General features: G+C 45.0%; 1 protein-coding gene across 2 annotated transcripts in view; it reads right to left on the reverse strand.

The window, feature by feature from the left end:
* ZDHHC8 (zDHHC palmitoyltransferase 8) overlaps window positions 1-20395 on the reverse strand; it is a 63119-nt gene extending 42724 nt beyond the window's left edge. For both annotated transcript variants that reach the window (XR_014027901.1, XM_081339035.1), the window contains exon 1: window positions 20027-20395. Coding sequence is in view for 1 of the 2 variants with exons in the window: in XM_081339035.1 (XP_081195161.1) it covers window positions 20027-20130 (104 nt within the window). In the remaining variant the exon portion in view is untranslated. The remainder of the gene's footprint in view (window positions 1-20026) is intronic.
* Between the last annotated feature and the right edge of the window lie 488 nt (window positions 20396-20883).

Genomic DNA, 20883 nt, shown 5'->3' on the forward strand with positions numbered 1-20883 from the left:
CAGGTGTAGTGACCCGGGATTATGTGATTCCGCTTTTGGGAACCTTCCGACAAGCAAAATCAATAGAGAAGCCAGATTCACTTTACAAACCACGTTACTAACTTAGCAAGTGCAATGATTTGCTTAATGAGAAAGATCATCAAATGGGGACAAAACTCACTTAACCGTGCTCTTGCTTAACCACAGAAATTTTGGGCCCGAGGGCGGTCATAATTTGAAGATTACCTGTACAGAAGCAACCTGGAATTAAGGAGAAACTTCCTGACAGTGAGGACAATTAACCAGTGGAATGGCTTGCCTCCAGAAATCGTGGGCACCCCATCACTGGAGATTTTTAAGAAGAGGCTGCTAGACAGTCACTTGTCTGAGATGGTATAGGTTCTCCTGCTCGAGCAGAGGGCTGGACTAGAAGACCTCCAAGGTCCCTTTCATCTCTATTCTATTCTAGAATTCTGCAGAACCTCTTTTGTTTTGTTGGCCCTGTCATGGGTTCTTTTAATTATACCCAATTTGGTGGGCTTGACATGCAAAAAAGCCAACAACAACCTAGGTCCCTGGACCAAGGAACACAGCCCCCACCCCCCAAATGCTTAATTCTTCAATACTCAGAAAGAGCCAACGATTTTGGGAGGGTTCTCCCTCCAGCTTTAAATTAAAATGGATGGCTCGAAGCCAAAATGTATTTATGGATCATACAGAACCAGCTTCTTTCATGTCCCTAAAAGGAAGGAATAGAGAGAGTTTATGCCAAATAAGGTAGACGACTTAATGAAACGCTTCATTTATCCACGCTTTCAATGAACATTGTCCGATAATGTTTGGATTCCCATGTCGTCGGCCCTTCTTTCGCCTAAACGGACAATGATTTTTGACACTTTGCAGTTGGATGCTGTATTGGTAACCTTGTCAGCTACGCCTTAAGACCTTTTGGCTACTGTTTTATCTTGCTTTCTTCATGGTAAGAGGCAACTTTGCTGGCAAAAAGGAAATCTGGAAGGGATAAGTGCAGTAAAGCAGTGAAGGGAAGAGACTGCAGGCTTTACAAGAGAGGTTTTGAGAAGAGGTGAATTTTAGGAAGCTGCTGGACTGTTGATATATTCTCAGACTATAGCTCAGACATGTCAAACACAAGGCCCGGGGGCCAGATCCGGCCCATGAAGTGGTTTCATGCGGCCCGCGAAGCCATCCTGGAAACAGTGAGGGAATGGCCCCCACTGCCTTGGCCCTGGCCCAGAGACCCTCCTTCTGCCAGAGACCCTCAGATCTGTCGCACTCCTGCCCAGGCCCCCATAGGCACCCTTGATGCCAACATGTAGAGCTGGCCACGCCCGCCCAGTAGGCCATACGCACTCTAGCCACGCCCACCCAGTAGGCCACGCCCACCCAGGCCACACCCACCCGGCCCCCTGAGGGCAACTGCAGTGCTGATGCGGCCCTCAATGAAATTGAGTTTGACACCCCTGCTATAGCTAGTCCTTGACGGATGACCAGTTGAATAACAGAAGAACCAAGTTGGAAGAAGGGACCTTGAAGGTCTTCTTCTAGTCCAGGGGTCAGCAACCTCAAACAGTGAAAGAGCCACTCGGAACCGGTTCCCTCACAAAAGGAAAAACTGGGAGCCACAAAAAATATGTGCGCACGCGTGTACATGCACGCATGCGCAGAACAGGGTTTGACTGAAGAGTAGAGCCAAGGCGAGATATGCACCTACCCTGCATATTTGAATTGATTGGTTGAACTTTTTTAGTCCCACTTTTTTTTTTTGGACTGCACATGGCAGAGGACCAGGAGCCGCAGGAGACGGCTGAAAGAGCCACATGCGGCTCCAGAGCCGCAGGTTGCAGACCTGTGTTCTAGTCCAACTGCCTGCTCAAGCTGGAGACCCCATACCATTTCAGAGACCGTTTGAAGCTATAAAAGACACCCCTCCCATCAAAAGATACCCATAATCTGGTTCTGAAGGGCCAAAGGATGTTCCTTGGCAACCAGGTTGCATTTCGGCCATTTGCAGTATCCCGTAATCACTTGACCACGATTGATGGATGTTTTCACCCCAAACTGCTCCTTTACTTCCAGTTTTCGGCAAAAGTCCCCCATGGCAAACCATGGAATCACAATGTCCGTGATGTTCACATTGCGACTGCCAGAAAAAAGGTTCTAAAATTGGATTGGTTCCATGGGGGAAATCTGCTTTACAGCTTTACGACCTGCCGATAATGGTCACAAGGCGTAAGTTGAGAACGGTCTGAACTTCTTACTAACGGTCTGTAAGGAAAGCAACAGCCGTGCTCTCCTGTTGGTTATACCCAGCACTTGATCATCAGAAGTGTACATTTCCTGATTTTGTTAAATTAATTGTCGAAAGGATAACATGAAATGCATACATTGCTCTTCAAGAGTTAATGCAGGAGAATCCCGCCCAAAATCCTGAACGAATGGCTCAAACGTTTTTCTTCTTGCATCCTTGTGTTTGTGTGTGCATGTTCATCCGGGGGAAACTAAAGTCGGTACTAAGTATTTGATCTTATGATTCCTTTTTGTTTGGAAAAACGGACAGCCCAGAACAGAAGGCTCTTTGTTTCCATGAGTAACATTTGCAGCTTACTGGTTAAAGTTGCCTCTGACTAATAAATGGCATGGAAGTTTAATAGAATGGACACATAATTCCCCCCCCACTTCCTCTGCAGTGTCGCCCAATTTCCTCACAGTGGTAAAGGACAGAGTGTTGTCAGCCTGTAAAAATGCCATCGCCCGCTTTCTTGAATTAAAACCCCTTTTTATTTTAAGAGAAAGCTTTTTGTTTGTTTGTTTCAATGCCCTTGAACCAAACTTAATATATCTAAGGCCGGGCTCTCCAAACTTGGCAACATTTAAGACTGGTGGACTTCAACTCCCAGAATTCCTCAGCCAGCATGGGGAATTCTGGGGGAGTCGGAAGTCCAACAAGTCTTAAAGTTGTTAAGTTTGGAGAACCCTGATCTAAGGGATCGGATATTCGCCTCCTGTTCTGTGTTCGTTTTTTAGAAGGAGGTTGAGCACGGCTTGATCGGTTTGCTCCGAATCTGTCCGGTGATTCTAGAGAGAGGACGATGAACTGGGCGTCTCGTGGGAGGATGAATTCACAAGCTTTGTTTTTCATCTGAAGGGGTGAGGTCAGCACATCGCAGGGCGGCCTGTACAATTATGGCTGTGGTTTCTCCCTTAGTTGCTGAGAATGTATTTTGTGCAATAAAACCCACAGCTGGTGGAACATCAGCTGCGTCGGAGGAAGCCATTGGAAACCCATCACGACGTCCTAAACGCTCCGTTTTCCCAAGCCTCCTTCTCTCTGGAAATATCGCTTCAATTGCTATCCCAGTTTATCCCTGGCTTACGACGGCAATTGGGGATCGGGATTTCTTTTGCGAAGCAAGGTGGTTCTCTAAGGGAGGCGCGCCCGATATTACCTCGTTTCTGCCATGCTTGCTAAGTGAATCGCTACAGCTATTAAGGGAGTTGCATTTTCCCGTTGACTTTGCTTGTTGGAAGGCAGCTGGGAAGGCGGGAAATGGTGAACCCGCGATCGCAGGACACCGCAACATACATGCCGGTTGACGAGTGCTCCAATGTTGATCACAGGACCGTAGGGATGCTGTGACGGTTGTAACAGGGGGGGGGTGTCAGTCATCGGTCGCATTTTTCAGTGCCATAGTAACTGAAGATGGCCAGTAAACAAATGGCTGTTAAGTCGAGGATTTCCTGTACGCAGACCGAAGCAGAGTGTGGTGCCTCCAAAGCTTGAGAAGTTCTCCTCATCTCACGAGGATGTTCTTTTTTTTTGAAGAAAGCTTTCTTTTGGGGCGGTTTTGAAATTTGTCCCCTTGGAGCTGTTTGAAATGGGGCGTGATGACTCGCCGGTTAAATACCCTGAATTTGGCAGCTGGAAAGCTGGCAAATTCAGGTTTGAGTCCCGAGTGCCGCGAAATAGGGTGAGCTCCTGTTCCTTGCTCCAGCTCCTGCCCACCATAGCAGTTTGAAAGCATGCAAATGCGAGTAGATAAATAGGCACCATTTCAGTGGGAAGGTAATGATGTTCCATGTGCCTTGGCCTAGAGCAGGGGTGTCAAACTCAATTTCATTGAGGGCCGCATCAGCATTGCGGTTGCCCTCAGGGGGCCGGGTGGGTATGGCCAGGGTGGGCGTGGCCTACTGGGTAGGCGTGGCTAGAGTGTGTATGGCCTACTGGGTGGGCATGGCCAGCTCTACATTGTTCGCATCAAGGGTGCCTATGGGGGCCTGGGCAGGAGTGGGACAGATCTGAGGGTCTCTGGCAGAAGGAGGGTCTCTGGGCCCGGACCAAGGCAGTGGGGGCCATTCCCTCACTGTTTCCAGGATGGCTTCACGGGCCACATGAAACCACTTCGTGGGCTGCATCCGGCCCCTGGGCCTTGTGTTTGACATGTCTGGCCTAGAGCCATGCGGGCCACACGACCATGGGAACTATCTTTAGATAATGCTGGCTCCCTTGGCCAAGAAACGGAACGGAGCACGGTGCCCCTAGAGTCGGACGCAACTGGACAGGGAACCCGTAACTTAAGGCTGTCTTGCAAATCAAAACTTCCAGGAGCTGCACAGAGTGTACTGTTCCAACTGATCCTTCAGTCACCACAGGAGCTTTCAAAGTGATGAGAAGCTGTGTAACAAGACATATTTCTGTCACTTTGGTACCTCGAGGAGACAAATGTCATGGCCTCTATGGTGTAACCGTCTTGCTGACACTAAGTCTGGCTATCTCAGTATCTCTACTATTTACAGATATGGTCCATCGTTCAAAGCACATGTGGAAGGAAGGAAGGAAGGAAGGAAGGAAGGAAGGAAGGAAGGAAGGAAGGAAGGAAGGAAGGAAGGAAGGAAGGAAGGAAAAGGAGGTGAGGTGATGGAAGTAAGAAAGGAAAGAAGGAAGGAAGGAAGGAAGGAAGGAAGGAAGGAAGGAAGGAGAAGGGGAGCAGAGAAGGGAGAGAAGAGGGAGGGGAGGGGAAAAAGAAGAGGAAGGAAAGAAGAAGAGAAAGAAAGTAAGAAGGAAGGAAGGAGAGCAGATGGGAAGAGGGGGAGGGGAAAGACGAAGAGGAAGGAAAAATGGAGAGAAAGAAAGACAGAATAGAGAGACAAAGAGACAGAGAAAGAAAGAAAGAAAGAAAGAAAGAAAGAAAGAAAGAAAGAAAGAAAGAAAGAAAGAAAGAAAGAAAGAAAGGGAAGGAAGGAAAGAAGGAAGGAAAGATGGAGAGAAAGAAAGTAGAGACAGACAGAATAGAGACAAAGAGACAGAGAAACAAAAAGACAGAAAGAAAGAAAGAAAGAAAGAAAGAAAGAAAGAAAGAAAGAAAGAAAGAAAGAAAGAAAGAAAGAGAAGGAAGGAAAGAAAGAAAGAAAGAAAGAAAGAAAGAAAGAAAGAAAGAAAGAAAGAAAGAAAGAAAGAAAGAAAGAAAGAAAGAAAGAAAGAAAGAAAGAAAGAAAGAAAGAAAGAAAGAAAGAAAGAAAGAAAATTTTATTTAGAATCTTTGGAGGGAACTTATGTAATTTAGTCTCTGACTCACTGGAGTCCAGAGAAATATAAAAATAGATAAAAATGTTCAGGGATATAAGTTGTAACTCAACTGGATGGAGCTTGCCTGGGCTTTGAAAGTGATCTGCGTGGTAATGGCTAATTTGGTGATGAACATAACCTGCTTTATTAATAGCCAAATTCCATCCTGATTTCAGAGGCCTCCATTTAGCTAATGAAAGGAAAAGAAGGAGTGGGGAACGTTATTTTGGAGATTCACTTTCAAATGTCATGGAGGAAAGAGATCCAGCTGCAGGGAGAATTACATTATTTTTTGCATTCTAGAATATATATATATATATGAAATCATGCATGTGCTTGGCCACCTGAGATCCTGAAACTAAACAGCTTCCATTGCCATAGCCCAAGTCCGCAATTATCATTCAAGTCCTCTTTCTAAACCTGCAACGCCTCAGCTTGGAAGCTTTTCCTCTCTTCAGAAAGCAAGCAAAGTTAAGCTAGAATTAATGAAAGCGGACTCAAGAAGGAGAAGGAGGAGGAAACGCCAGTTTCTCAACCCCTCTGTCAACGTTTCAGAGATCACCATGACTATCATGGCAGCCATCTTGTGAATTGACCAGCTGCCCTCTCCTCACTGCGATCATTTTGTCAGAAGGCCCATGCCGTCTTCTCAAAATTCAGAAAAATGACCCTTGGCCTAAATATTTCACTTAATCCTGGTTGATATTTCAATGGAATACAGGATACAGCATAACAGGAGTTGGAAGGGACCTTGGAGGTCTTCTAGTCCAACCTATACCCTATACCAGGGGTAGGCAACCTTGGCTCTTTTATGACTCGTGGACTTCAACTCCCAGAATTCCTGAGCCGGCTGGCTCAGGAATTCTGGGAGTTGAAGTCCACAAGTCATAAAAGAGCCAAGGTTGCCTACCCCTGCCCTATACCATTTCAGACAAATGGTTGTCCAATCTCTTCTTTAAAACCTGCAGTTGTTGGAGCATCCACAACTTTCCGAAGACAAGCTACTCAACTTTTTAACTGTTCTCACTGTCAGGAAATTTCTCCTTAGTTCTAGGTTGCTTCTTTCCTTGATTAGCTTCCATCTGTTGTTTCTTGTCTTGCCTTTTATACTCTTTCTGTACCCTTCCTCTCTCATTCATGCTCAGAACGAAATGATCAAAAACATCTCTCCTTCAAGTAGGGAGAAAGGTAATCCACCTGGTTAGCAACTCTTATTCAGAATAACAGAATAACAGAGGTTGTTTTTTTTTAATTCCATTTATATCCCGCCCTTCTCCGAAGACTCAGGGCGGCTTACAAGCTTAGCAGTTGGAAGGGACCTTGGAGGTCATCTAGTCCAACCCCCTGCTCAGGCAGGAAACCTTATACCGTTCCAGACAAATGGCTGTCCAGTCTCTTCTTGAAAACCTCCAGTGATAGAGCACCGACAACTTCTGGAAGCAACTTGTTCCACTGATTGATTATTTTAACTGTGGGGAAATTCCTCCTTAGTTCTAGGTTGTTGTTTTTTTTTCTTTGCTTAGTTTCCATCTGTTGCTTCTTGTCCTGCCTTCTGAAGCTTTGGAGAATAGGTTGACCCCTCCTCTTCTTTGTGGCAAGCCCTGAGATATTGGAAGGCTGCTATCATGTCCCCCCTCATCCTTCTCTTCTTCATTAAATTAGACATATCCAATTCCAGCAACCGTTCCTTATATGTTTTAGCCTCCAGTCCCCTGATCATCTTGGTTGCTCTTCTCTGCACTCTTTCCAGAGTCTCAACATCTATTTTGTATTTTTGACTGGCTTTTTTTACTATTAGGGAAATATCAGACTGACCTTTTTCTTTTTTTTCCCAACAGTCTTGGCTAGTCGCCAGTTTTAGGAGACTCTTGTTCAGGGGTCTTCAAACATGGCCCTTTGATGACTTGTGGACTTCAACTCCCAGAATTCCTCAGCCAGGAATTCTGGGAGTTGAAGTCCACAAGTCATCAAAGGGCCAAGTTTGAAGATCCCTGCCCTAGTCCCAGCCATTCTTTATCATCCATGCCCATCGCTAGTTAGCAAATGGTACCCTTAGGTGTAGATTTATTCACGGAGGGGCACATAACGGTACGTTAGTCGGTATCTGACTTCATGTTCACATCCAGCCTTGCTCCATTTTGAGTTTTAGTCACTGGCCAGCTGCCGATTTTATTTATACGATCCGGAGCACAGCACATATGCATGTGCGCTGAGGATAAGAAAGAAAAATAAATATGACTTACAACTCCAGGGATGAACAAGAAAGGCAAATGTGGAGAAGACATTGGGCTGAGATCAAAATCTCAGAATTTGGGGGTGGGGGTTGACAGCTCTTGGGTTTTGTTTATAAATTCGCCCAACTGGCGTGACCAATGTGTGCCACCGTATATCCACTGAAATACAAGCTACAGTCCTTGACTTATGACAGCTCATTTAGTGACGGCTCAAAGTTACAACGGGATGCTTGGCAACCGGCTCATAGTTACGACGGTCGCAGTGTCAGGTGTCAGTGTCAGTGTCAGGTGATCATCTTTTTCTGACAAACAAAATCATTGGGGAAGCCAGCTTGCCTAACAAACATCTTACTAACTTAAGAACTTCCCTTAACCACCATCGTAAAATGGGGCAAACGTCCCTGAACAAAGGTCTCGCTTAGTAACAGAAGGTTCAGCTGTGGTCGTAAGTGAAGAACCATCTCTATCCGCCATCATATATCTGCGGAAATACAAAGCTATCAAATTGCTGGTTAAAAATAAGGCATTTCCCCAACGTTTTCTAGGTCAGCCGCTAATAAAAGCCTTTGAGAATCTCTGCCAGTTGAAGAATTCTTCATGGGCTAAAATGTAAAATCTCTTTTCTCACGAAGCTGTTACTATCAGCCCATACTTCTGACAACTTGTCCTAATTCATCTTACTGTGTTCCTATCCAGGTTTATGGCCTGTTTTGCTGACTTAATCGTGGCTTCTTCAGCCACAGCAAATCATACGGCTGTTTGTAGCTAACCCAGCCTGCTTGTAGCTAACCCAGTGAAAAATACATTTTTTGAGTTAGGAATACGAATCTTATGTGCTGCAAACATTATTTGAATAGAGGCAATTGCGAACAAGGAAATAGAAATGAATGGGCTAGCGAGCCCCACGTCTAATTCTTAATTATTTAAAGCTGGGTTCACAAATGCGGTGAGCAATGTACTTAGAAATATGACTTTCTACACATGTAAAATGAGGAAATTTGCAAGGTCTATCTGCTGGAAAGATCTCGGGAAAAGATGGCTGTCTCTAATTACGGTTGGAAATTTTACAGACCCATTAAAACATGGCTTTTTATCTAACATTACTTTCATTACGTTAGTGTTATCCAAATAAATGAAGCGTAGCCTTAAACTATATTCCATTGAAAGCAGTAGAAAATACAAAAATGGTGAGAGAGAGGGAGGGAAGGAAGGAACAGAAAAACAGAGAGAGGGAGGGAGGGAGGGAGGGAGGGAGGGAGGGAGGAAGGAAGGAAAGATAGAAAGAAGGAAAGAAGGAAATCTTGCCTTTCATTAAGTAGTTCCATTCATAATGTAAAGACTTTGAACCCACCAAGTCATTTGGCTTTTTCTAATTGAGCATTTCCACACAATTATCAGGTATGTAAAGCAAGCTGGTTGTGTGTCCACTTTAAATAACTTTCTGTAGGAGACAGGACCAGATACCTCCCACCAAACTCCATTTCAATCCATAGTGTGAGAATTTTAATATTTGTATTCTTTTGTATTTTATTGTTGTTAGCCGCCCTGAGTCTTTTGGGAGATAGGGCGGCATAGGTAAAGTAAAGGTAAAGGTTCCCCCGCACATGTGTGCTAGTCGTTTCCGACTCTAGGGGCCGGTGCTCATCTCCGTTTCAAAGCCGAAGAGCCAGCGCTTGTCCGAGGACGTCTCCGTGGTCATGTGGCCGGCATGACTAGACGCCAAAGGCGCACGGAACGCTGTTACCTTCCCACCGTAGTGGTCCCTATTTTTCTACTTGCATTTTTACGTGCTTTCGAACTGCTAGGTTGGCAGAAGCTGGGACGAGTAACAGGCGCTCACTCTGTTACGCAGCACTCGGGATTCGACCCGCCAAACTGCCGACCTTCCGATCGACAAGCTCAGCGTCCTAACCCACTGAGCCACCGCGTCCCTTTTTAGGGCGGCATATAGGGCGACTTACCCTGGAAGACCATATAGTAGCCGTGACTAGGGGGGCTTTCGCCCAGGTTCGCCTGGTGCGCCAGTTGCGGCCCTATCTGGACCGGGATGCCCTGTGTACGGTCACTCATGCGCTCGTGACCTCTCGCCTAGACTATTGTAATGCTCTCTACATGGGGCTTCCCTTGAAGACCACTCGGAGGCTCCAACTGGTACAGAATGCGGCCGCGAGAGTTGTCTTGGGAGTTTCCCGGTACTCCCATGTTACACCTTTGCTCCGCGAGCTGCATTGGTTACCAGTTGTCTTCCGGGTGAGGTTCAAGGTCTTGGTTATGATCTTTAAGTCCTTACATGGCATTGGTCCAGGATACCTCGAGGACCACCTGCTGCCTGCGTCAACTCCCCTCCGCCCTGTGCGTGCCCACAGAGAGGGCCTCCTCAGGGTGCCTCCGGTCAGGGAATGTCGACTGGTGGCCCCCAGGGGGAGGGCCTTCTCTGTGGGTGCCCCGGCACTATGGAACCAACTGCCGGTTGAGCTCCGGATGGCATCGGACCTCCGATCCTTCCGTCGCGGGTTGAAGACCCACTTGTTTGAGTTAGCTGGTCTGGCCTGAAGGGGAATATGGGTTTTTAATTGGTTTTATTATTTTACTATTGCTGTATTTTAATTGGGCATGGTTTAATTCTCTTTTAATTTTTGTACAGTTATTTATATATGCCCTGTGAACCGCCCTGAGTCCCTAGGGAGAAGGGCGGTATAGAAATCCAATAAATGAAATGAAATGAAATGAAATATAAGTCCCATTAAATAAATAAATAAATAAATTGGGCTGGGTTTTGATACTGGAACGAAAGCTTTTATAAACATCTAAAATAGGGTTAGGGTTATTATTATTATTATTATTATTATTATTATTATTATTATTATTATTATTATTATTATTATTATGCTTCATTCTCCTGCTTGCAAAGACAATTCCAACAGGACAGCCCAATTTCCGTAAAACCATAAAAAGTTCTTTACAGTTTCATATTTAAGACTTTTAAGACTTTTGCCAGTGATACTCTCCTCAACTTATTGAACAAAAACGTTGGGCTATTTGTGTCGTCCTTCCTCCTCTCCACCGAGAATAAATATAAAATCTTTTTTTTAAAAAATGATATCAGCCATATTTTTGGGTGTAGAATCTGAGTTGCAATGAAGCCTTCTGCTGAGTTGCAGTGAAGCTTTCAGCCATGACTTCGGGGGATAATTACATATAATTTTTACAACTCAGGGCGTGCAACTCCACGTAAGGATCCCTTTGAAGAAAAAATCAGTGTGGCTAGACTATCATGGCAAACCAAGCAATGTTGATCCTGTAAATCAATTCCATGCCAAATTCAAGGATGGATTGTGTGATCCTGCAACTGTCGGTCCTCAGGACAAAAAAAAAAAAAGGGGGGGGGTGTTTTGGGATGGAGGAACTTAAGAGGGATTAGCTACTTGAGGCAGTTTTAATTAATTGATTTATAGTAAAGGTAAAGGTAAAGTTTCCCCCGCACATGCGTGCTAGTTGTTTCCAACTCTAGGGGCCGGTGCTCATCTCCGTTTCAAAGCCGAAGAGCCAGCGCTTGTCCGAGGACGTCTCCATGGTCATGTGGCCGGCATGACTAGATGCCAAAGGCGCACGGAACGCTGTTACCTTCCCACCGTAGCGGTCCCTATTTTTCTACTTGCATTTTTACGTGCTTTCGAACTGCTAGGTTGGCAGAAGCTGGGACAAGTAATAGGCGCTCACTCTGTTACGCGGCACTTGGGATTCGACCCGCCAAACTGCCGATCTTCTGATCGACAAGCTCAGCATCCTAACCCACTGAGCCTACCTTTATTTGCATGGATAATTCAAGGCAGCGAAAACATAAAACACACCTGGATGGAAAACTTGGGTGGAAACCTAGTTTTCGCAACCTAGAACAAATTTCCTAACGGCGAGAACAATTAATCAGTGGAACGGCTTGCCCCCAGAAATCGTGGGCACTCCATCCCTGCAGCTTTCTAAGAAGAGACTGGGCAGCCATTTCTCTGGAACGGTATAGGGCTTCCTGCTTGAGCAGGGGGTTGGACTAGATGACCTCCAAGGTCCCTTCTGACTCTGTTATTTTGTTACACCTTCCCCCTTGTGCTTGTTTCAGGTCTCCATCAAAAACAGTCACTTAGAACTTGTTCAAAAACAATCACTCAGAAAACGCAGCTTGTGGTGCTGTGGCCAAGGTCTATCATACTTAGTGCAGTAAAGATGGCAGCGAGGAACGACGTTATTACATTGTGTTGCAAAAAATAAGCCATTTTTTTCCCCAAACAGGAAATCCTCCTGTACTTTTCTCTCCAACATCCAAATGCTGACGGAGCTTCAGTTGTGCCACACAAAGGCAATCAAACCCCTAGGATCTGTGCCTGCTGGCGACAGCTGCTAGCTGCAAATCGCCCATCGCCCCTAAAGTTTTCTCTGGCAAAATCTGAAACCAACGGCCTTTTGTTTATATATATCATGGTGGCCAAAACGGGATGCGTTATTCCAAGTGTGATCTCTTTAGCGTCTTGACGGGTTTTCTGCTGTCTTCTGCTCGCCTTAGGCTGCCCTAGATGTACAATGTGACTCAAGGTTACAGCCACCTCTTCCAAACTCAGCCCTGCGCCATTGAGGGAGAGCATCTGTGTTCCTTCAGCATTGTCAAGCTGCCATTTTTAGACATTCCAAACAGCATGACCAAAGGTGTAGAGCAGGGGTCTTCAAACTTGACCCTTTGATGACTGGTGGACTTCAACTCCCAGAATTCCTCAGCCAGCGTGCACGCTGGCTGAGGAATTCTGGGAGTTGAAGTCCACCAGTCATCAAAGGGTCAAGTTTGAAGACCCCTGGTGTAGAGTTTAAAGCATGCTGAGAGCTGTAGGCCAATATACAGTGATAATTTTTCCTGGACTCCGCCATTTTTTGGAGAGGCAAAAGAGAGCACGTTTGTGAATCAGCCAAGTTTCATCTTCTTCGGTTTACTTTATTGGGGACTGCGTTAACGAACAACAGCGCCTCTTTTAAAGTTGCATGTCTAAAGAGAGGATCCTTCTGATGAGCTTGGGTTTCGAGCTTGTAAACTTTGGATGTTCTGTTGACACAGCACTCTGTAATTTCAATTCCAGGGCCTAACTTAATTAGAGGTGCTGCTAATTAGTTTCAAAAAGAACTGGCAACGGCCGTAAATAACCGCCAGGAAGGAGAGAGAGAGAGAGAGAGAGAGAGAGAGAGAGAGAGAGAGAGAGAGAGAGAGAGAGAGAGAGAGAGAGCGAGCGCAAATGTTACTTCTTGGAAAAGCAACCTTACAAGACAAGGGCAATTTCACAGCCATCTAATCAAATGGGATGGAGAAAATCACAAGAAGCCAGATTGGTCTGCAAGACAGGGAACACAAACAAATGAGCCAAATTTAATTTACTGTAAGGCTACATTAGAGAATCTTGCCAGTCTGAAAGTGCAAATCTCCTGCCATCTCCTTTAGATCCTTAGGAAATAGGCCATCAATCATGTAGCTGTGGGCTCTGCTTCCTCTTATCTGACCGTTCCCTAAGGCCTAAGCAGCCTCTCTTTGCCCAGTCTTTTAAGGTTGTCCCATTATATCAGGGGTCTTCAAACTTGGCCCTTTTATGACTTGTGGACTTCAATCCCCAGAATTCCTCAGCCAGCTGAAGAATTCTGGGAGTTGAAGTTCACAAGTCATAAAAGGGTCAAGGTTGAAGACCCCTGCCTTATATCATTGCAAAATTGGAAGCTGCAAAGAAGCAGATCCTTCCAACATCCATCTTAGACCACAGATCCTTTTTGCAATGAGATTTCAATCCGGGTAAGATCAGCAAATGTACAATTCAGCCACCTTGTAAAAAGGGCACTTCAGCGTTGGCTACGGCTTGGATGTAACCCCCGCATATTAACTGTACGTTATAAAAGGAATTATGCCTGTCCTACAATTCCATGCAGCTGAAGATTATGTCGCGGTTAGATGGCTACTTAAGAATCCCAATGTGCCGTTCCGTGCAAATGACTGGATAAATATGTAGCAAAGAAGTTGAACTTGCAAATCTTTTGATGTCTCTTTGTACACATACAGGGACAACAGCACAGGAAGGCCACCATCATCCTGTAGTGGGTTGTTAGAGACTGGGGTGTGGGTGGGGGGCAAACATAGAATTATGGATTAGTACCTCTTAGTTGCTCAGGAAAAATAAAACATGTTTAATTTCCCAGCCAAAATGCTTAAGCCTGATATGGCTACCTGCCTTACACGGGCGGGGAAAGGGAGATATTAAAATACATAGTCATAGAGTGCTTCGAAAACATGGAGTAGGGTGGCATTTTTAACCCTGGTATTATGATTTGGGAGAATCTTTTGGATATTATATTATTATTATTATTATTATTATTATTATTATTATTATTATTATTATTATTATTATTATTACTATTATTGATCATCACACAGTCAGCTAGATGTTCAGACTTGATTTGGCATTTTTGTCTACCTACCGAGTCCTTACCAAGGACCTGGGATAGGCAGATGTGGATGTTGGATGGTATTACAGATCTCGTTGCAGGATGGAAGCAGTTCCTAGTAAGGCCGCCTTTTGCAATTGACTGATGGCGAATTTGTCAATGCCGATGATGGTGTTTAAGTGGTGCTCCAGTTGTTTTGGGATTGCACCCAAGGCGACTATTACTATTGGTACTACCCTTGCTTGCCTTTGCCAGTCTTTCTATTATAATATTATATTATTATTATTAAACTTTTATTCATTAAACATGAACCTCAGTCACCTGAACATTCAAATCATCATCATCATCATTATTATTATTATTATTATTATTATTATTATTATTATTATTATTATTATTATTATTATTATTATATCTTCAGATAACCTTCTTGCAAAAGGAGGAAATATCCTGAAGAGCCAGACCAAAGATGGCAGGTTAAAATCAATCTTTGCAGGCAAAACACCGGATTTATCACCGGGCAAAAGGCGACATTTGTTTGCTTTTTAAGGATCCTTTTTTTTTAGCTTCCCCTTCTCTGCATTGGAGGAGGGTAGAATTTGGCAGAAAGAAAAAGAGGAGGAATTCTTCACTGAAGAATTTTCATATAAATGACTCCTCCTATTTATAAATGGAATATTCCCAATATAGTTGAGTGAGCCGTGGTCCAGCATACCGGAGAAGACAGCTTTGAACGAAGGGGGGGGGGAAACAACCATTGAGGAGTAAAGAGGCTGGGAGGGAAAGGGGGGGGGCTTTAAGAATTTCGACCCTTCCCCTCTGATGGTCAGCCTGCTATTTTGGCCCACCGAGGAAACCTTGGTCTCTAGTTAGCTAGCTGGACGAGAAGTCGCCAACAGCATAAATTATGCTTCTCCGCAGCTGGAGCCAACGTCAGGAATAGCTTTCCTAAATTTAGTCATTTCAGTTCTTTTGGGGGTAGGGCTGAAGGGGGGTCTGCAGAGAGAACCCAGCCATTGTCATTCTCCTGGTGGGCCTCTTAGGCACCGAAATTGGGGACTGGTTTATATAGAGTGTTGATTTGGGCTCCTTTCTAAATTCTTTCAAGGTCTAACATCCATAGTTTGGTCTAGCGATTAAGGCACCAGGCTTGAAACTGGGTGATGGCGAGTTCTAGTCCCATCTTAGACATAAAAGCCAGCTGGGTGACTTTGGGCCAGTCACCAGGAGACGGTGAGTTCTAGTTCTTCCTTAGGCATGAAAGCTGGCTGGGTGACTTTAGCCCAATCACCAGGAGACGGGGAGTTTTAGTCCTGTCTTAGCCATGAAAGCTGGCTAGGTGACTTTAGAGCCAATCACCAGCTGACGGTGAGTTCTAATTCCACCTTAGCTGGCTGGGCGACTTTTACACCAATCACCAGGTGAGGTGAGTTTTAGTCCTGGGTGACTTTAGAGTTAGACCAATCACTAGGAGACGGTGAGTTCTAGTCTCACCTTAGGCACGAAAGCCGGCTGGGTGACTTTGGGCCCGTCCCTCTCTCAGCCCAACCCACCTCACAAGGTATGTTCGCCCCCCCCACACACACTCCCGAGTTATTTTTATGAAACTAATAAAAGCGGGTTATAAATTAAATAAACAAACAAACACATAGTTTGAAAGTAATTGAAGTCATGGACTTCATTTGAGATGGCGGAGGTCTGCAGGACCACGATCTGAATTCCGTCCGAGGAACGCCTGGTTACCTATATCGGTTGAGTCCCAAATGGGACAAAACGGGGTCTTCCCCCAATAATCTCTGCCTCTTGAGGGTCAGTGCAAACAGTATGGAATAAATAAACGGATGGAAACTAGTCAAGGAGAGAAGCAACCTGGAACTAAGGAGAAACTTCCTGACAGTTAGAACAATTAACCAGTGGAACAACCTGCCTCCAGAAGCGGTGAATGCTCCAACACTGGAGGTTTTTAAGAAGAGACTGGACAGCCATTTGCCTGAAATGGTATAGGGTTTCCTGCCTGAGCAGGGGGTTGGACTAGATGACCTCCAAGGTCCCTTCCAACTTTATATTATTATTATTTTTATTATTATTAAATAGACAGGATACGAGGGAAAAATAAAAGAGAAATTCCCCACTCTCATCATCAAGGGAGGGCCTGGAAAATGCATGAAATACACTCATCGATAAGTGGGCTATTTTGTTGGATTTTATTTAGAACATTCATATGGATGCCCATCGGAGGCACAGGCGACCCCCCCCCCCGAGTTACAATGCGCAACCGGGCCCAAAATTTATGTGGCTAAGTGAAACGTTTGTTAAGGGAGGTTGGCCCCATTTTGCAATTTTTCTTGCCACGGTTGTTAAGTGAATCGCTGCAGCTCTTAAAGTTAGTAACTCGGTTGTTAAGTGAATCGGGCTTCCCCCCCAATGCTTGTCAGAAGATCATAAAAAGTGACCGTGTGACCCCGGGACGCTGCAGCGGTTGTAAGTGTGAACCAGTTGCCAAGCAGATAAATTTTGATCACAGGATCAGGGGGCTGCTACAAAGGTGGTGTGAAAAATGTTCATAAGCCACTTTTTTCAGTGCCTTTGAAATGAACTGTTCCAAAGCCGAGGATTACCTGCCTATAACTCTATTTATTTATTTTATTTATTTATTTTAATTCCATTTATATCCCGCCCTTCTCCGAAGACTCAGGGCGGCTTACAAGCTTAGCAGTAGCCTTCATTCTATGTATATGCCTGCTTATTAGGGCTTTCACACACACCCCCAAGCGGCATTATTACAAAGTCAGCTTAATTGCCCCCAACAATCTGGGTCCTCATTTTACCTACCTCGGAAGGATGGAAGGCTGAGTCAGCCTGGTGGGACTCGAACCTGCACTAATTGCAGGCAGCTGGTGTTACTTAAGGAGGCATTAGCCCACTGCTCCACTCTAGGCCTTCCACAAGACAATAATATAATGAAATCTCTATAAACAAATAAAAAACCACAATTGGAACAGTCCCCACAAGTGGAGCATCTACCAAGCACTAAATCTACCTCTTCTGCAACTCAAAAGCGTTAGATCTACTCAACGGAGGTCTCAACCGTGAAGACAGCCTTGAATTGAAAACAATGACAAACAGATTCCTCAAGGATTATTGAGAATGCCTCGTTTTTTAGAAAAGTAGTCCACAGAAAAATCGTTTAAAATGTAGATACAAAGTATGTTGTATATAAATATTTGCTCTCCTGTTGTTTTTTAACACAGGCCTTAAATGGGGTTTTTTTCCCCCATTGGAGTGGGGGGGGGGAGATAAACGAACTTGTAACTTGGTTTCTGTTTTGCAAGATGCAAATTGGTGCTTTTGGGTCATTCCTGTAAAAATATTTATTCCTTTTATTTTAAAGAGCTGGGACAATAGGTTTCAACCTAGTTAACTCAGAAACAAATCAACCAGCAATTTAAAGGGAAAGAAAGAAAGAAAGAAAGAAAGAAAGAAAGAAAGAAAGAAAGAAAGAAAGAAAGAAAGAAAGAAAGACGGATAGAAAAGTAGAGACAAAGAGACAGATAAACAGAAAGAAGACAGAGGGAGGAAGGAAGGAAGGAAGGAAGGAAGGAAGGAAGGAAGGAAGGAAGGAAGGAAGGAAAAGAAAGAAAGAAAGAAAGAAAGAAAGAAAGAAAGGGAAGGAAGGGAAGGAAGGAAGGAAGGAAAGATGGAGAGAAAGAAAGAAGATAGAGACAGAAAGACAGAATAGAGACAAAGAGACAGATAAACAGAAAAGACAGAAAGAAGACAGAAAGAAAGAAAGAAAGAAAGAAAGACAGATAGAAAAGTAGAGACAAAGAGACAGATAAACAGAAAGAAGACAGAGCAAGGAAGGAAGGAAGAAAGAAAGAAAGAAAGAAAGAAAGAAAGAAAGAAAGAAAGAAAGAAAGAAAGAAAGAAAGAAAGAAAGAATCAGTTAAAAGCTAAGGAAGAAAAAAAAAAACCTCATGGGTGTTTTTCTTGATTATCCAAGAACATTAGTCCTGATCCTTTTGTTTTTCTCCTGCTCTGTCACTGAAAATCAGACTGAAGGTGAGGCAGTTAAAATTGAGCAGGGCTGGTTCGAGAAAAGAGAGCCATCTTTCAGTTGCCAGTTCCCCATCCTTCACTTCCTCCACAAAGCCTCGCCGAGTCCTTCAAGAGCACTTCCCCTTCCATCATTGCCATCCGGGACAAATCCAGGCCATTTCTGGCAGACACAAAAAGACTAATAACCCATTAAAGGAGCGGAGATAGCCCAGCATTTATCTTTCTAGCCGGCATTCCATTTTAGTATCAAGTTGCAAGGGCTTCAAAAGGCATTTTTTCTCCGAATCGAGAAAAAAAAACCACACACAAAACCCAACATTTCCAGTTCAAATCAAGGGAAGAAAAAAAACAAACAAACCTGCATATCAGATGGAAATGAAGAGCATCACACACACACACACACACACACACACACACACACACACACACACACACACACACACACACCAATCTCCCCTTAGAATTATAAGCTAAGATAACCTTTATGGCCACTTTTTCTGTCTTCACACTGGCACGCATTAAAAGATGATATTCTGATACCTGCTCTCAAAAGAAAATATGTGCGCGCACGCGCGCGCGCACACACACACACACACACACACTTAATCACAGCCCTTTTTTTTCCATAGTGGAAGAAAAGAGTCTTGAGAGTTAATATGAACACAATCGTTTCGTGAGAAACATTACAGGATTTATAAACAAAGCTAAAGCGCTCTTTTGCTGCTAAAATGGAAGTTCCAACTCGGGGTTTTGCAAAGCAAAAATCCCAAGGCCGTTGGTCCTTCCTTTCCCTGCCACGCCAACTCATGGCTGCATCTTTCTTTTTAAAGACTCCCAACTTTGAAACCCAGTTTGGGAAAGAGAAACCCTTTTCGGGGGTTCCCAAAAGCAGAAGTCAACTTCTCCACCCTTAAAATGGGGATAGCTGATACAATGATGGGTCAGGAGAAAGAATTCTGCAGGCTGTTTGTGCCTCCAGATCCTGGAAAATTTAACCACCATCCCCCCCCCACACACCCCACCTCTGTCTCCTAAGGATTTCTTCTCCAGCCTGAGAAAAAGAAATTTGTTGCAAAAGGACAGGGTAGAAGATGGGGGTGGAGGGGGGGGGAAAGGGGTGGGGGTGGTTGGAATGGGGAAAATCAACAAAATTTGGAAGCTCCACGGCCTGCTGATCAGGCTGGCATAGCCTAAAGAACCAAGCAGAGCAGCTTCATTTTGCAGCTCAGCTGCACCCAGAACGTTGTTTACTTAAAACACACAGCTCAACACCCTCCTTTACTCCCCAACCCCAAACACAGAGATACAAAAGCTGTGGGTCGGTGAGAAATTTGACCACCATAATTCATTTGTTGTTGTGTGTTTTTTTTAAAAGGCCAGGAAAAATAATTCTCAACGAGAAAAGGAGGTAGGTGCCAGAGAAATCGACTTACAGAGTCAAAAAAACGCCTTTGCTTCCCCCCTTCCCAAATAGTCCCAGCATCAGTCCCAACAGAGAGAACTGCACCACCATATCTCGGCCAAAATCTTTTTTTTTTTAACCTTCCTCTCCTAGGAGCAATCTGGTCGTGAAGGCAGCTCATCAGCCCCACATCCCAGAGGGTTAGAAAACCTCCATAGGTAGCTGTCCTTATTTATTATTTTAGAGGAAGGATGGATTTTGGGGGGGGGAGAGAGAGAGAGAGAGAGAGCGCTGCAGTGGACTTACGTGAAGACGAAAAAGAGCGAAGTTGACCCCACTAATAAGGCGGCTGCAGTAGAGACGGGGATGTATTTTGTCGGTTTAAATCTTTTTCCGATACTGCTGGGCATTCTGTGGATTATACATCACTGTGCGTTAATCCAGAGTATCCGAGAGGCACTGGGGACCCAGAGAGACAGAGAGAGAGAAAGAGAGAGAGAGAGAGAGAGAGAGAGAGAGAGAGAGAAAGAAAGAGAGAGGGGGAGAGAGAGGGCTAGGGCGTGGGGGAAGCCCCCGAGATGAAGGTCTTTGCACTGCAGCGAGATCAAGCAAGGGGAGGGGAAAAGGGGTAGGAAGCGAAGGAAATAAAAGGGGGGGGGGAATTGAGACGGAAAGGGGGAGGGAGAGAAAGAGAGAGAAGAGGGGGGAAAAAGGGATGGGTAACAGCTGACCTCTTTTGCACAGGAAACTCAACCCACAGAAGCCAGCCCACTTGGCTGATGTCAACCAACCCCTTAAGGTAGCACTGCAAAGAGCTAGAGGGAGATGGAGATGATGGCAACAGATTTAGGAAGCAGAAAGCGGGTGTTGGGGGGGGGGAACGAGGGAAGGCCTGAAGCTCCTGAGATGCCTCCTCACCTACCGGTCCTGAAGGCCTGCTCTCCTGCAGCTGGATGCCTCCCTGCACGGATTCCACTTTCTCCTCCAGAGATCCTTCAGCCTTCAGATCCCGACCGCATCTTTGCGAGGCCGCCCGGGAAGGTGCAGAGGCCAAGCGAAGCCCGAGATCCAACAGACTGGGAGGAGGAGGAGGAGGAGGAGGAGGAGGAGGAGGAGAAGGCAGAAAGGGTGGCCCATTTGGCCTGCCTGCCATGGAGACGGTT

Source organism: Vipera berus, assembly GCF_964194415.1.
Source record: "Vipera berus genome assembly, chromosome: 14".
In the NCBI taxonomy this organism is placed as follows: Eukaryota; Metazoa; Chordata; class Lepidosauria; order Squamata; family Viperidae; genus Vipera; species Vipera berus.